The 16,515-nt window shown below is 39.8% G+C and overlaps 1 protein-coding gene across 1 annotated transcript; it reads left to right on the plus strand.

Moving 5' to 3' along the window:
• The first annotated feature begins 386 nt into the window (after positions 1 to 386).
• On the plus strand, positions 387 to 13,435 carry LOC148000460 (uncharacterized). The gene is made up of 8 exons (XM_087589582.1): positions 387 to 411; positions 792 to 828; positions 2,948 to 3,009; positions 5,171 to 5,204; positions 5,688 to 5,730; positions 6,772 to 6,900; positions 11,630 to 12,306; positions 12,409 to 13,435. Exons 1-8 carry the CDS (start codon positions 387 to 389, stop codon positions 12,734 to 12,736), a joined length of 1,335 nt encoding a protein of 444 aa, XP_087445708.1. The 3' UTR covers positions 12,737 to 13,435.
• The last annotated feature ends 3,080 nt before the right edge of the window (positions 13,436 to 16,515 follow it).

Consider the following 16,515-nt stretch of genomic DNA (forward strand, 5'->3'; position numbering starts at 1 on the left):
ATCATTTGCAGGTATTGACATGTTTTATTCATTTTTCACCTGTTTGATTATATTTTCCTGTACATTTTAAGGGATTTATTAATTTCTCCTTTAAATTCCTCTATCATATCAATAAGATTGGTTTCAAAGTAATTTCATTGTGCTTTGATTGTGTTAGGATATCCAGGTCTTGCTGTAGTAGGATATCTGGGCTCAGGATGTGTCATGTTGATTTGGCTCTTGTTGAATGTATTCTCATGCTGGCCCTCAGCCAACTGTTTATCCCTGGGTGTTTTTCAGGTGCAGTGTCCTGAGGTGGGCTCTGGGTTTTTCTCTTTTTACGGGTGAAGTTGAGACATTGTCTCACTAAATTGTAGTTCTGTTTGTCTAAGGAATCACAGTGATCAATGTGTTTTTGCTTCCTCAGTGTTGGTATTCATGTTATGCACCACCAGACCCAATCTGTTATTCTTTCCAGAATCATTAGCCCAGAGTAAAAAGAATCACAGTTGATTATATTCATACTGGTAAGGATTGGGCTTCCTGTCATTCTGAGAGAGTTCAGTTAGGATCATCGCAATTGTTTACGGCTATTTATTTCTAGACATTAATGTTTGATAAATTGCTGTCATCCTTGATTTGAAATATATAGGGAATGGATTGGTTCTAAGTGAAGTAATTGGCTACAAATGAATATTTACTCTAGAATACTCTCTAGATTGCTCTTATAGACATTGATACTAATAATGAGTCTGATTATTCGTAATATTCTTCTATACTTGTAATAATACATTCTTTGTTTTTATTTTCAGAAGTATTTGTTTTTAACAATGAAAGGCCTTTGTCCCGGTAAGGTTTAACAATACATTAATACTAGAGAAATGCAAAGATAATAAGTAAATTATTTTGGGTATACTTTGAGACTTGTGTCGTACAGGTCCCACAATATTCTGAATATAATTTTAGGTTGAAAACTTGTTCGGTGTATTTCATAAGAAAATGAAAATTATACTCACCCACCATTTCCAAGAACAAACTATACAGTTTTTAAAAAGAGCCTGCTAGGATTAACTGTGCAAGTTAGTGTCTACTTAAGATTCTTTGGCTTTTCAAAGCCTTACTAAATACTTGTACACTAAGACCCACACTCATAGTTATCATTTCAGTCATTCATCTTGTCTGACATGTTACATAATTTGGAATGATTCTCAGTCAGTCATTACTAGAGGATGGCAACAATTTCTTTCCTCCTTTGGCACCAGCTATGAATGCAAAGGTGTAGCATATATCATAGATGTTGGAAGACACCCATGAATTGCAGTCCATCCAATGACAAGCTGAGAGAATTTGAAGGTGGATGTTAAGAATTCTCTCTGTACATTTATTGGGTGTTATGGTTATTCTGAAGGGATGGATATGTACAGGATTTTGTGTGTCTAGATGAACAAACTATATCTTATCTTGGTGGGCGGTTTATGTCCTTATAAGTTAGTTATAAGTTAATTGTGCGAATGTATTGTTCATTAAGTAATTAACATATGACTCTGGTTGCTGGGCTACAGTTTGTTGAGTCATGACTTCACTGGGTTGTTGGGAGTGTGAGAAGAGTCTGTGACAGGAAGCCGTGCTAGGCTATAGAATGCTTGGGGCTAGCTTGACATTTGGCCACACTAGCATGGCCCACGGAACGTGATGTGGGTTTCAGGTTGGGAACAACCCTTTATGGAGACAGTGTGTGAAAATGGAGGACAGAGAAACATCTAGAGCATGTGATTCCACCTGGCATTGGAACTCGAGGGAATCATTCACCTTTTAATTATTCCACAAGTCCCATGTCTTCCTGAAAGTTCCACCCGTCAATTATCCATTCATATGATCTGCTTTCCACAGTAACAGATCCTTTGAATCTCAATAGGTTAGCTGAATGTATAGAACTAAATGACCATGTGACAATTATTTATCTCTGTATAAAAGGGGGTTTTGCCTTCCACATCAGTTGGACATGAACATACAGGTGAAGGCCCATCCATTCCTGTCCAGGATGCTAGGTTAGACACTGGTTTGGTAGAAAATTAAAAGGTGTATTTCAAGCTAATTCTGTGCTCATTAAGAGTAATTACCTCCACAAGAGAAGACAATTATGTTGTTCTCTTTATTTGGGCTCTACATCAGGAAAACATTTTATAAATACTATCAAATGACTTATTTCCTCCATGTTTAAAATTTCCTAAATCATACAAGCTAATGTCAAAAATCAAGATTCAAACTTTTCCATACTAAAACTGTTCAAAAACTCCTTGCAAAATATGCATTTTAACTTATACTTGGAAGTGCAAACAGTTTCACAGTCTCAATGCAATTAGTCTTATTGTTCTTTTTTTCTGTTATTACCTTCTTATGTTCATAAAAACGCATAAATGGCACAGAAACAGGCATATTGTGACTTCAGGATTCATTCATGCATGAGTTAAGAAGGAGCAGCTTGAACATTACAAAAGCAGTGGTGGGTTTTGAAGAGTTCTAGCAGCAACAGAAATCTATTTGATGTTCGACAAGCAAACCACTTGGGTGATACCATCATAGATAGTGAAATATTCACAAAGTATCATGGGAAAAGGTGCTTTGTTGCATCAGGGGCAGAGACTGTTATGATTAATGTAGTCAGGGGACTAATTCCATTGCATCTACAGATTAAAAATATCACTTGGTATAGCTATGAGAGCAAAAGCTGGAAAGGTGTGTGTGTGTGTGTGTGTGTGTGTGTGTGTGTGTGTGTGTGTAACTGTGTAATGGTTTCATTTGTGTTGCTAAATTCCTTCCCTTTTTTCCACATGGGGAAAAGTTGAATGGAAAGTATTCCCAAACTTGTAATATAATATAAGTTAGGAAATCAAACAAGAAGTAATTCAATGCATTGGATTAATGTTTAATATGAATATTAACATAACATTCTTAAAATACCCCACAGTCGAGTAAGATCACCAAGACAGCTAAAATCCATTCTGAAAACATCTATCCAGCATAATTCAGGTAAGATTAAGTGTAAGTCCTCTACTGATTCTACCCTTACTATAAAAAGAATAAGGAAATCAAATACGAATATATTTATATTCTTTGTTCACTTGCTGGCAACCATTTTTAGACTATAGATTTATTAAGGTATTGTTTCTAAGAAATGTCAAATTCAAATTATACCGTCTGACGTGTTAGCTTCTTCAAATTGAACTACTCATGCGTGTAGTGTCTTATGATACAAAAAATACACTATTCCATGATTTGTGTCTTCTCTAGACACATAGCAGTAAGTTGACTTTGTAATAAAATACATTTTTATTTCAGTTTTTATATATAATATATATATATGATTAATGCTACGTATTATAGGTGTTAGTGTCTGTAAAATATGATAAGGTTAAAAAACAAACCAAAACAATATTCAATTACTTTCATTATGTTTTGGAGACTAAATGTTTTTAGCATAATCTGGAATTTTTCCCTTCATAATATTTCAATCATACTTATTTGATAATTCATAGATTATCTTATAGTTATTTTTAGATGTCTTCCATTTAATGTAAATATCTTGATATTATAAATATCTGGCTCACTCAGGAACCCTTGGAGAAGTGAATAGTGTGTGAGATTTGTAGGTAGTGCTGGGGAATAAAAACTGATATTCTTAGCATTCAATGAAAGCGGCCTCCATATGGGCTACTCTGACAGCACCTTTTCCCTGTAGTCCTATTAATTAGCAAAAGATATAGTGATACTTGATTTATATGCTGCAAGACAAAATTTCCAGTAAAAACAACATTGACACAGTAGATGGAAGGTTGAACAACCACATCATTCTCCAGTACACAGCACTGAATGATCCCTTGATTGAGTCTGAATAAGATTAGATTCCAACAGGGGGAGAAGCACCACAGAATTTATCCTTTCAGCAACCTACACCACAGCATCTCTCATACCTACTGTGCCTTTGGAGAGAGCCAGCCAGAGAATAGTGTAGAGGAACCTAAATGACCCTCTTCACATAACCCTGAGGGAAACAGAATTATCATAATGTGGGTGTCTTTTTTTAAAATGTATTTCAGCACTGGAGTTTTGTTTGTGTTGTCGAGGACTGTAAGAGGCCCCACACATGCTGAGCATACGGTCCACCATAGAGACATTTTCTCAGCCCATTTGTTGATAGGACAAAAACTTGCTCTGGTCATGGGCAATGCCAAGGGGTGTGCAGTGGAGTTTTACATACTGTAAAGGAAATGAACTAGGGTTGTTCATTCTCTGAAGCATGTTTCGAGGGCAGGCTTTATCCAGAGAGTGAAACTTGAGACACACTATGGTTTATATGTGGAAATATATTTTAAAAATGTTTTATGTGAGATTGCTGCTCTATCTGCAAGTTTCTTTCATGCTTCTCTCTCTGGAGTAATAATTCATGTTGCATAACTACTAAGGAAGTCTTTCCAGTTGCTCTTGCCATGGCCGGCAATGGAAGTTGATGTTGAACTTCTTTTTGCTGGAAATGAGCTAGGGGTCAATGCTAGATCTGAGGGCCCTTAACATCTTCTTCAGAAGATCTCGACTACAGTAACACACTGATCTCTCAAGAGCTTTGTCACACTTGCAGCTGGAAATGTTTTGTAAAGTTCTTTGGGTCTCCTATACTTGACTGTCCTGCAATGACAGTCACCAGAGACTGTGCTTCCCGGTGGTAGTAATGAATGTTCCTCCACAGTGAAGGAAGTTCAAGTCGACCTTTGTAGCAGCCCCTTTCCCTACTGTATGAGATGAGCATGCTCACTTAGAGCGCTGCAAACAACCCTAGTCCAGAGGCAAAAAGCAGCAGTGGCAACATGACGCTGTCCTTTTAACCCTTCACTATGGGACAACAATTCAGGCTAAGATGGTAATTTCTGTGTCTGATAGTGATCAGGATCATAGGTAATTTGCACAACAATTTTTATAAGTAGTAACTTTTGATGAAATTTTCTCTTTGTCTATAAAATATACTAGGAAAAGGAAAGGAAGGTTTTTGCATATATTTATTATTTACAAATAATTATTCACTTTAAAGGCTTTTCATAAATGGTGCCAAAAGATATAGGGTCACAAATATTAGCCTTTGCACTTATTGTCATGTTTCCTATAGTTGTTTAGTGACAAATTTTGCTTCCCTATTTAGAAGCTGGTAAGAGACTTACAGGAAGATCACCGTGGTAAGAATGTGTGCATTGTACAATACATTAATCTGTAAAAAGTATAATGTTCAGAACATGACACTGTCTTTGCCTTTGTGTACAGCTTCTTTATTTCTTCTATAATCACAAGCTAAACAATTATTTGTAGAGCAAACCATGTTCAAACTACTAGACCTATCTCCCACACAGCATGAGATATGGACAAACATCCTTAGGTAGGGAGATGATTCAGTGGATAAAGTGCTTGCCATGAGTCTGTGAGAATGGAAGTTTGGATTCTCAGAATCCACATGAAGTCTGATGATCTCACGTGCATCTGAATCCTGGGGCACGTACGATGAGGCAGGAGGTGGTGACAGAGAATCCCCTGAAGTTTACTGGCTAGTTTGCCTGGGTTTCTTATTCAAGAAGAAGGGATTGAGCCACCTAACTGAGGTTGGAAGAATGTTGCATGCTGTTATTCTAAAGGCTCCCTGACAAGCCCTCCTTTGTTGTTCCTAGGTGTGTGAATGTGGATAATGTCAGCTCTACCTCCTCTGTGAAGGTAAAATGCTTCTTTGTGAAATTAATTTTCTTATGAATTTTGTTATAATTCAGCAATAGTGTAACTGGGATCAGTTTTATATGGAAAGATTGCTCAAGGGAGTCTACATTGTAGATGTGGAGATTTCTACAAACTGCAAGTGAGCAGTAAGTCCTTGTGGGTAGTGGTGGCCAATAAGAGAATGGACTCAAAATACATAGTGAGTGGAAGATTGAGCACAGTCCTTGTACAATAGAAGATGTCTGATGTTTGACAAGTATTGTTTGCAGAGATGAGTACACATTTGACTGATTTTAAAATGTGACTCTTACTAGACCATAATATTTCTTTTTTAAAAATTCTTTATTAGATATATTTCTTTACTTTTCCAATGTTTTTCCCCTTCCCGGTTTCCTGTCCATGAGCCCCCATCCCTTCCCCCTCACCCTCTCCCATACGGGTTTTCCTGGAGTGGAGAGATGGCTCCGTGGTTAAGAGCACTGACTGCTCTTCCAGAGGTCTTGATGAATCCAATTCCCAGCAACCACATGGTGGCTCACAACCATCTATAATGAGATCTGATGATCTCTCCTGGTGTGTCTGAAGACAGCTACAGTGTACTTATATATAATAAGTACTTCTTAGTAAGTCCAGACATTTCTATAATCCAGGAATCTCCTAAGTGACTTGACCCTCAGGAAAATGCATGCAATTTTTTTCATCTTTATTAACTTGGGTATTTCTTATTTAGATTTCGATTCTTATTCTGTTTTCGGGTTTCTGGCCAACATCTCCCTAAACCCTCCCCATCCCCCTAGCCCCTCCCTGTCGCCTTCTCTATGTGTGTTCCCCTCCCCATCCTCCCCCCATTACCGTCCTCCTCTGCTAAGTTGTAAGTAGGCATATTAGAAGATATTTTATATTTAATAATGAATTTTAATTTTCATGTGTCAATATCCTGTAATTCCTAAGTAATAAAGTTGATTTAAAAGCATGCATCCTAAAAGAAAAGAGTTAATTTCGGGACCAAATAAAAAGTTAACTGTCCCCTCTGCATTGCAGGGAGAATCAGGGAGAAAGATCCACATAAAACCTAAGAAGAGCCAGAACAGTTTTAGAAAATCTGGAGTTTATGTGTCTTCTCAGGTAGACCCAATTCTTGAAGTATGGGAAGAAAATACATCTGCAACGGTAATCCCCACTGATGTGAGAAGTAACCTATTTCCTTTTGTGAAGGGGAGTGATGGGTGTTTGTGCCTATGCCTTCCTAGTGCAAGTAGTGAACGAGTAGAGAAAGATCAGCCTTGAGCATTCCCTTCACACTCTCCATATCCTCACTCCTTGCCAGTCACTGCATTAGGCAGTGCTTCTCAACCTTCCTAATGCTGTGACCTTTAATACAGTTCCTCATGCTGTGGTGATTCCCAACCATACAACTGTTTTGTTGCTACTGCATCAGTGTCAGATTGATAATATCATCAACTGTAATGTCGTATTGGTATTTTCAGAAGGTCTTTGCCAACCTGTGTGAGACTGTTCTATGCCCTCCTCCAATAGGGTATGACAGACAGGTTGAGAATCACTGTCATAAAATGTAATAATAGTAAATTAGACTATGGAAACAGAAGAAAAAACAGAAAATGAGCATGTTTTTAACTCACTGAGGAGAAGTCATAAAAATACAGAAACCAAATAGTACATGCTCCTGGAAATAGGTACAGTCAACATGAAAGCGACCACCATAGTTGTGTTTCATTTACTTTGGATTGACTGACTTTATGTGTGTGAATGTTTTGCGTGTATTCTGTCTGTATACCATGTGCGTGTGCTTCCCACAAAAATCAGAAGAGGTCATTTCATCCTTTGTTCTTGTTGTTCCAGAACTTTGTCAGCCAATATTATGTGTTTTACAAAGCAAAGCCAGGTGTCCTGGAGGAGCAATGAATGTTTTAAACTCCTCAGCCCCTTTTCCAGCACACAGATTTAATATGTTTGATAGGCAAAAAGATTAAAATTATCATCAGGGGAAATAAGAAGTCAGTCTTCTGATATTTCTTAACTTCCTGGACAGGACCTCAGCATTCTGGTTTTACCCATTGAAGTCCAAAGTACTTATAGGCAGGGTGCCCACAACATGTGGCTGGGTATGTTGGAGTACACAGTTAATTCACGAACTCATAAAGCAGGCAGGGTGGTCTCTGTCAGTTCAAGGACGTCCTGTTCTTAATTTATTTGGGGAGTAGGAGAATGTAAGTTGAATTGTGGGTATCAAAAGATAACTTGTATGAATGAATCTTTCCCTTCCTCTGTTTCCAGTCTCAGGTATCAAATTCAAGTTATCAGTCAGGCTTCCAAGTAGGTTTATCACATTTGTAGCATGATTTACACTTTGGTTAGCATTAACAGACAAACAATAGATAAACTCTGCATGTGTGTGTGGGGGGCGGGGTTATTTAACATTAACACAAATGCTAAGCAGTGCATGGGAGGATCAGACAAAGAGATGTGAGTTCATGTGTTTGAACACTTGGCCACTGTTTGGGAGATTGTTTAACTTTTGGGGTCTGGCCTCGCTAGCAGAAGGTTTTCAGTGGTAGATTTTAATGGCTGTGACTACTTGTGTTACCAGTACTGTGTTATCTGCTTCCCGGTCTACCAGCCTGTGAGAACCAATAATGTACTGCCAAAAGTCAGGCCTCCCTGTTCCTTCCTTGAAATAAGTGACTGGTTTTCCCCATCAGATATTTTGTCACAGAAAGTACAGAAACAAATTCAAAAGTAACAGCCATCTTTCCTGTTTAAATCCCCTTTCAGAAGTTACAAAGCAAGCAGAAGGGTGTGTCTGCTGATCTTACACACACTACTTACTCCTTACTCCACTGCATACTGTCAACACGTAGCTAACTACCTTCCTCTAGACCTCTAATTTCATCATTAGGAAAGAGGAAGTTCAGATATAATTATTACACATAATGGAATCATTAGAAACTGTAAATTTATAGAAACCAAACTCAAATGCTCTTCGTTTATGCCTAGATCAATTTGGTTTCCAATTAACTACTACAGGTGATGAACCTGAGTAATTTTTATTCTAGGAAGAACTTAGCAAAGACATGGAACTCAGGTACTTTTTATTTTTATTTTTATTTTTTTTCTTTATTAACTTGAGTATTTCTTATTTACATTTCGATTGTATTTCCCTTTCCCGATTTCCAGGCCAACGTCCCCCTAGCCCCTCCCCCCTGTTCCCCTCCCCATCCTCCTCCCATTACCTCCCTCCCCCTAACAATCTTGTTCACTGGGAGTTCAGTCTTAGTAGGACTAAGGGCTTCCCCTTCCACTGGTGCTCTTACTAGGATATTCATTGCTACCTATGAGGTCGGAGCCCAGGGTCAGTCCATGTATAGTCTTTGGGTAGTGGCTTAGTCCCTGGAAGCTCTGTTTGCTTGGCCTTGTTGTTCATATGTGGTCTCAAGCCCCTTCATGCTCTTCCAGTCCATTCTCTGATTCCTTCAACGGGGGTCCCGTTCTCAGTTCAGTGGTTTCATGCTGGCATTCGCCTATGTATTTGCTGTATTCTGGCTGTGTCTCTCAGGAGAGATCTACATTCGGCCCCTGTCGGCCTGTACTTCTTTACTTCATCCATCTTGTCTAACTGGACTGCTGTATATGTGTGGGCCACTTGTGGGGCAGGCTCTGAATGGGTATTCCTTCTGCATCTGTTTTAAACTTTGCCTCTCTATTCCCTGCCAAGGATATTCTTGTTCCCCTTTTAAAGAAGGAGTGAAGCATTCACATTTTGATCATCCATCTTGAGTTTCATTTGTTCTAGGCATCTAGGGTAATTCAAGCATTTGGGCTAATAGCCACTTATCAATGAGTGCATGCCATGTGTGTTTTTCTGTGATTGGGTTACCTCACTCAGGATGATATTTTCCAGTTCCAACCATTTGCCTATGAATTTCATAAAGTCATTGTTTTTGATAGCTGAGTAATATTCCATTGTGTAGATGTACCACATTTTCTGTATCCATTCCTCTGTTGAAGGGCATCTGGGTTCTTTCCAGCTTCTGGCTATTATAAATAAGGCTGCTATGAACATAGTGGAGCACGTGTCTTTTTTATAAGTTGGGGCATCTTTTGGGTATATGCCCAAGAGAGGTATAGCTGGGTCCTCGGGTAGTTCAATGTCCAATTTTCTGAGGAGACTCCAGACTGATTTCCAGAATGGTTGTACCAGTCTGCAATCCCACCACATCCTCGCCAGCATTTGCTGTCACCTGAGTTTCTGATCTTAGCCATTCTCACCGGTGTGAGATGAAATCACAGGGTTGTTTTGATTTGCATTTCCCTTATGACTAAAAATGTTGAACATTTCTTTAGGTTTTTTCCCAGCCATTCAGCATTCCCCAGCTGTGAATTCTTTGTTTCGCTCTGAACCCCATTTTTAGTAGGGTTATTTGTCTCCCTGCGGTCTAAATTCTTGAGTTCTTTGTCTATTTTGGATATAAGCCCTCTATCTGTTGTAGGATTGGTAAAGATCTTTTCCCAATCTGTTGGTTGCCGTTTTGTCCTAACAACAGTGTCCTTTGCCTTACAGAAGCTTTCCAGTTTTATGAGATCCTGTTTGTCCATTCTTGATCTTAGAGCATAAGCCATTGGTGTTTTGTTCAGGAAATTTTCTCCAGTGCCCATGTGTTCCAGATGCTTCCCCACTTTTTCTTCTATTGTTTGAGTGTATCTGGTTTGATGTGGAGGTCCTTGATCCACTTGGACTTAAGCTTTGTACAAGGTGATAAGCATGGATCGATCTGCATTCTTCTACATGTTGACCTTCTGTTGAACTGCACCATTTGCTGAAAATGCTATGTTTTTTTCTATTGGATGGTTTTGGCTCCTTTGTCAAAAATCAAGTGCCCATAGGTGTGTGGGTTCATTTCTGGGTCTTCAATTCTAGTCCGTTGGTCTATCTGTCTGTCTCTGTACCAATACCATGCAGTTTTTATCACTATTACTCTGCAATACTGCTTGAGTTCAGAGATAGTGATTCCCCCTGAAGTCCTTTTATTGTTGAGGATAGTTTTAGCTATCCTGGGTTTTTTGTTATTCCAGAGGAATTTGCAAATTGTTCTAACTCTGTGAAGAATTGGATTGATATTTTGATGGGGATTGCATTGAATCTGTAGATCACTTTTGGTAAAATGGCCATTTTTACTATATTAATCCTGCCAATCCATGAGCATGGGAGATCTTTCCATCTTCTGAGGTCTTCTTCAATTTCTTTCTTCAGAGACTTGAAGTTCTTATTGTACAGATCTTTTACTTGCTTGGTTAAAGTCACACTGAGGTACTTTATATTCTTTGGGACTATTATGAAGGGTGTCGTTTCCCTAATTTCTTTCTCGGCTTGTTTCTCTTTTGTGTAGAGGAAGGCTACTGATTTATTTGAGTTAATTTTATACCCAGCCACTTTGCTGAAGTTTTTTATCAGGTGTAGTAGTTCTCTGGTGGAACTTTTGGGATGAACCATAGAATGTGAAGGAGAGAGAATATTACAAAATCGTTATTTCGAGGAGAAGCAGAGCAAAACATCAGAGGCCAAGAAACACATTTTGTCACTTCTTTTTATATATTTCCATCTTAAAAGGTACCATGAGTTTAGATCCCAAAGAGCAGAATAGTGGTAAGTTTAAACCTAAGCATGTCCACATTAAAGATTTTTAAAGACTCTGGGCCGTTTACTCATCCTGAAAGGAAGCAGACGTTACTGAATATCATTGAATGTAGTGCTAAATATCGACGGAATACAGAAATAGTTTGGGGACTATAAATCAAGGTCCTGACTTTATCAGAAGGGTGATGAAATGAATAAAATCAGTGAATTTTAAATCAAAAATAACAATGATAATTTTCCTTATAGGATGAAAAAACTAAAATGGAAAATTTCCATTCCGTGCCTTCTGAGGCTGCTGCTGATGTTGGACCTTCCACTTCTACTGCTGACAGCCTGGATGCTGCTGAGCCTGCGCAGAATAAGTCCACCAAGGAGGCTGCCAGTCTGACTGCAGTTGAGCCTGAGCCAACTAAGTCCACCATTGCCGCTGACAGTCTGACTGCAGTTGAGCCTGCGCCAACTAAGTCCACCATTGCCACTGACAGTCTGACTGCAGTTGAGCCTGCGCAGACTAAGTCCCCCAAGGAGGCTGCCAGTCTGACTGCAGCTGAGCCTGCACTGACTAAGTCCACCAAGGATGCTGCCAGTCTGACTGCAGCTGAGCCTGCGCCGACTACGTCCACCACTGCCGCTGACAGTCTGACTGCAGTTGAGCCTGTGCCGACTAAGTCCACCAATGCCGCTGACAGTCTGACTGCAGTTGAGCCTGTGCCGACTAAGTCCACCACTGCCGCTGCCAGTCTGACTGCAGCTGAGCTTGCGCTGACTAAGTCCACCAATTCCGCTGACGGTCTGACTGCAGATGAGCCCGAGCTGTCCCATACAAATGCTGATGACAGTACTGTGTCAGGTGACTCAGGACCAGCTAGTCACATTGGATTGGATTATGTAGTTGATTTACCTCTTTACAAGGAGAGTACAAGGTACAAACCCCATGCTGACCCAGAGCCCACTCCTGGTTCCTGCACTTGTGATTCCCTTGACTCCATTCAAATGACTAACCTGACTCTTTTGATATCCCTTAGTGAAGAAGAAATATTTTATACAGCTTCTTCAGATGAGGAATCTTCTTTTATTCCTGACATAGAAGAAGGTCTGCCTGCTACTCAGGCACCTGTTGATAATTTTGATGCTTCTGCGTCAGCTGAACCAATAAACCACAGCATGAACCCTCTCAGGGTGGGTGGATATCTTCCGGCACCAGCGATAGCACACATCCCCTTTTTGCCTTTTTTATGGCTTGTATCCTCACTTTTCTCTGTCATAACATGGATGAAAATCCAAATTCAACATGCATGGCATGAAGAAAATGGCCAAGGAGCTCCCACTGACAAAAAAGTTGGATCAGATTAGTTAGACAAAAATAGTAGCTTAAAATAGATGAATTTTTTTCCCTTGAAACCTAGGTCTGTTTTGTTAATAAATTTCATGCTTCTATAGGGCTATTCATGAATAACCTAGAACCTGAAACTTTTTTTCAATTTATATATTTTTAGTAACATGATAAATCCAGTTTGGACAAATACAAGTGACATGTAAAACTGTTTTCTGATTGGTTGTTTTCTAGTCTAGAATGAGGAGATTATGGTCACTCCCAGTGAAGACCTTGTGTTTCCTGAATGACTAAGCAGGGGTAACTTCCTGTTAAATGTTATTGTCTATTTAATGCTGTCATTCTGAACTCTGACTTCTGAGGTTAGCATAGCCTTTGACCGCAACATTCCAAAAGAAGCAACTTCTGAGATTAAAAATAACAAGAGAAGCATCCACCTTCTCACTGTTTCTCACTACATTGATCCCGATGATAATGATACTGATGTTGTTGATGCTGGGCATGACAATATCACCAGTGATGTGCCTGATGATGCTGTTGATAATTCTTGTTTTTCTTCTAGTGGCTGCGGCTCCTGATCCCTAGACCCTTGATATTCCTCCAGGATCGATTGGAATGCCACAGCAGTCTGTGTGGGAGAATTGATCATATATATAAATTGTAGAGTTAAAGGTATAATGTGATAGTAGACTGAAGTAAAAATTTATTGTTTCACTGGAGACTCAGTTGTGCCATGTGATGCTTCCTAGAAAAAATGTTCAATTATTTTCAATTTTATTTTTTACTTGTTTACTTTACATCCTGCTCACTGCCCCCTCCCTGTCAGCCTCTCCCACAATCCTTCCCTTGCGCCCCGCCTCCTTCTCCTCTGAGAGGGTAGGGGCCACTTGGTTATCTTCCCACCCTGGAACATGAAGTCTCTGTGAGACTATGCCCTTCCTCTCCCACTGAGTCCAGACAAGGCCGTCTAGATAGAAGGACATATCCCGCATAGGGGCAACAGCTTTAAGGATAGTCCCTGCTGCAGTTTTTTTTTGGGACTCACACGAAGATCGAGCTCCATATGTGCTACCTATGTGTGTGGAGGCTTAGGACCAGCCTCTGTATATTCTTTGGTTGGTGGATCAGTCTCTAAGAGCCCTAAGAGTCCAGGTCAATCGATTTTGTTAGTCTTCCTGTTGCGTTCTTATCCTCTGAGGGACTGCAATCCTTCTACTTTTTCTTCCATAAGAGTCTTCAAGATCCATCCAATTTTAGCTGTGGGTGTGTACATCTAAGTCAGCTGCTGGGTGCAACCTCTCCAGACAGACTGTGCTAGACTCTGTCTGCTAGCATAACAGGGTATCATTCAGAGTCAGGGACTGTCGCTTGTTCAAGGGATCAGTTTCAAGTTGGGTGGGTTATTGGTTGGCTGTTCCCTCAGTCTCCCCTCCAGCCCTATTCCTTCATTTCCTGTAGACAGGAAAAAATTTGGATTTAAAGTTTTGTGGTTGGGTCGATGTTCCAGTTGCTCCACTGGGCTTCCTGCATAGCGAGAAGAGCCAGGATCCCCATGCTCTGTATCCCCAGTGCAGTGAGTCACAAGCTCCAGTGATTCTTGTTGCCTCCCCTACCTCAGTCTCTGTCTCTCTCTGAGGTCGCCTCCTCACTCACCACCCCTATCTGTTGCAGATTTCCATTCATTATCATAGTTCCCTCCCCCTCCCCACACTGGACCCTCAGTGACCCTATTCCTTCCTTTCTCCTTTCCCAACTGCTTCCCTTCATCCATATGCCTTCCATGACCCTTCCATATTCTCAATTATCCTTTCTTGTGCCCTTCTTTTGTTCAGTCTTCTTGGCTCTGTGGAGTGTAGCACTGGGCATCCTTTATTTTATAGGCTCCTTACTGAGAGGGGAGAGGTCATGCTTAGCTTCCTTTTCACTGAGCCCCACTGGATTGCATACCTACTTTAGGCTCCTAGGCATATGAGAGCTGCGTACCTGAAGACAGCAGCTCATAGGCCTTCTGTACAGAAAACAGAAACATTGAGTTAGTTTATCAATTCTTTTCCATGGTCTCCTTTAGAGCCCGTTATTGGGCACATGTTTTAGGTCAAGAAGTTAATACATTTTATTTTCTTTGTCTATCATTAAATTGATTAGATTTATATGTAGGAGTTTTTACTGCTGTGCGTTTTCTATGCAGTATGTGTGATAGAACCCAGTGCTGGTTCCCCTGGAACTGGATTTACAGATGGTTGGTTTTGAGTGGCCAGCGATGTGCTAGCAATTAAAACTGAGTGCTCTACAAACAAAACTAGAACTCTTAACTGCGTCTCCATCTCTCTAGGCCATATGTGTGTATGTATGTGTGTGTGTGTGTATGTATATGTATATGTATGTTAATATTATACAACATGGTAAATTTCACCATAAGATAAATTTTTATCATGAAACTTCAATAAATTTTCTAGTATAGTGCAAAAATTTTCACCAAGAGATATTTACACCAATATGACTTGTGCTTGCAGATGGGTCAAACAAAGACATTTTGAATTGGATCTATAACCCTGAACCCCAGTATAAAACTTGTGTACATCTTGTGTGTGCATTGATCCACATGTGAAGGATAGAGACTGATATTGTCTTCATCTCTATTTCCTGTACCCCACTCACATGTGTAATTGTGTGGGTCAAAGGACAATGCCACTCTACAGTTCTGTTCCGCCACATTGTGGGTTCTAGGGACTGAACTCAGGCCATCATCCCTCTGTATGGGTTCCACCCCTGGTCCCTCAGTTCTGGGGACATGTTCATTCACTCAAATCCTAGTGTCTTGGAGCACACTGATCTTCATCCTTGCATGAAAGCAAGTTTTGGGGATCCCCTTATTTCCACATCTGCAGTGAGGTTTTCAGGAAACGTGTTTTACCAAACACCTCAGGCTCTAATCCTTATTTCCTATTGTTAGGCTGTACTAGGTTATGAAGGAGAACCATAGCACAGTAGTAGATATTCCATAATCCACATGCTTCTTGATAATTTTGTAGATCTAAAGGCCTTTAGTCTTTAAGTTACAGTTTCATATAAATAATAAATTCTGAATTAGAATTCCAAGATCTTCCTGTTTATTGAATATTTTCTTTAAATACACTGACTTGTCCTACTGTAGTTTTTCATTCTGTCAGTCCATTTACTCCCCACATGTAACTTAGATGTGTACTGAGAACAATACACATTCTACTATCTCTCAAAATCGTCCCATTCTTAACCTTTTGTTTCTGTGCCCAGTCTCAGAGCCTGTAAATCATTCATAGGTAATGTCAATAGCCTGTGAATCAACCCCAAGAAACACATACCAACTCTGTCACTTCTCTAAAGGACAAGCCTACAGTCTGTCAGTCATTCATAAGAAATGACTACACCCTGACCATCATTCATAAGAAACACCCAACGCGAATCACTATCCCTGAACTCAAGCAGTATATCCTCCATTGTTGGTGGGATTGCAGACTGGTACAACCATTCTGGAAATCAGTCTGGAGGTTCCTCAGAAAATTGGACATTGAACTGCCTGAGGACCCAGCTATACCTCTCTTGGGCATATACGCAAAAGATGCCCCAACTTATAAAAAAGACACGTGCTCCACTATGTTCATCACAGCCTTATTTATAATAGCCAGAAACTGGAAAGAACCCAGATGCCCTTAAACAGAGGAATGGATACAGAAAATGTGGTATATCTACACAATGGAATATTACTCAGCTATCAAAAACAATGACTTTATGAAATTCGTAGGCAAATGGTTGGAACTGG

This window comes from Rattus norvegicus, chromosome 16 (assembly GCF_021556685.1).
Source record: "Rattus norvegicus strain SHRSP/BbbUtx chromosome 16, alternate assembly SHRSP_T2T, whole genome shotgun sequence".
Lineage (NCBI taxonomy): Eukaryota > Metazoa > Chordata > Mammalia > Rodentia > Muridae > Rattus > Rattus norvegicus.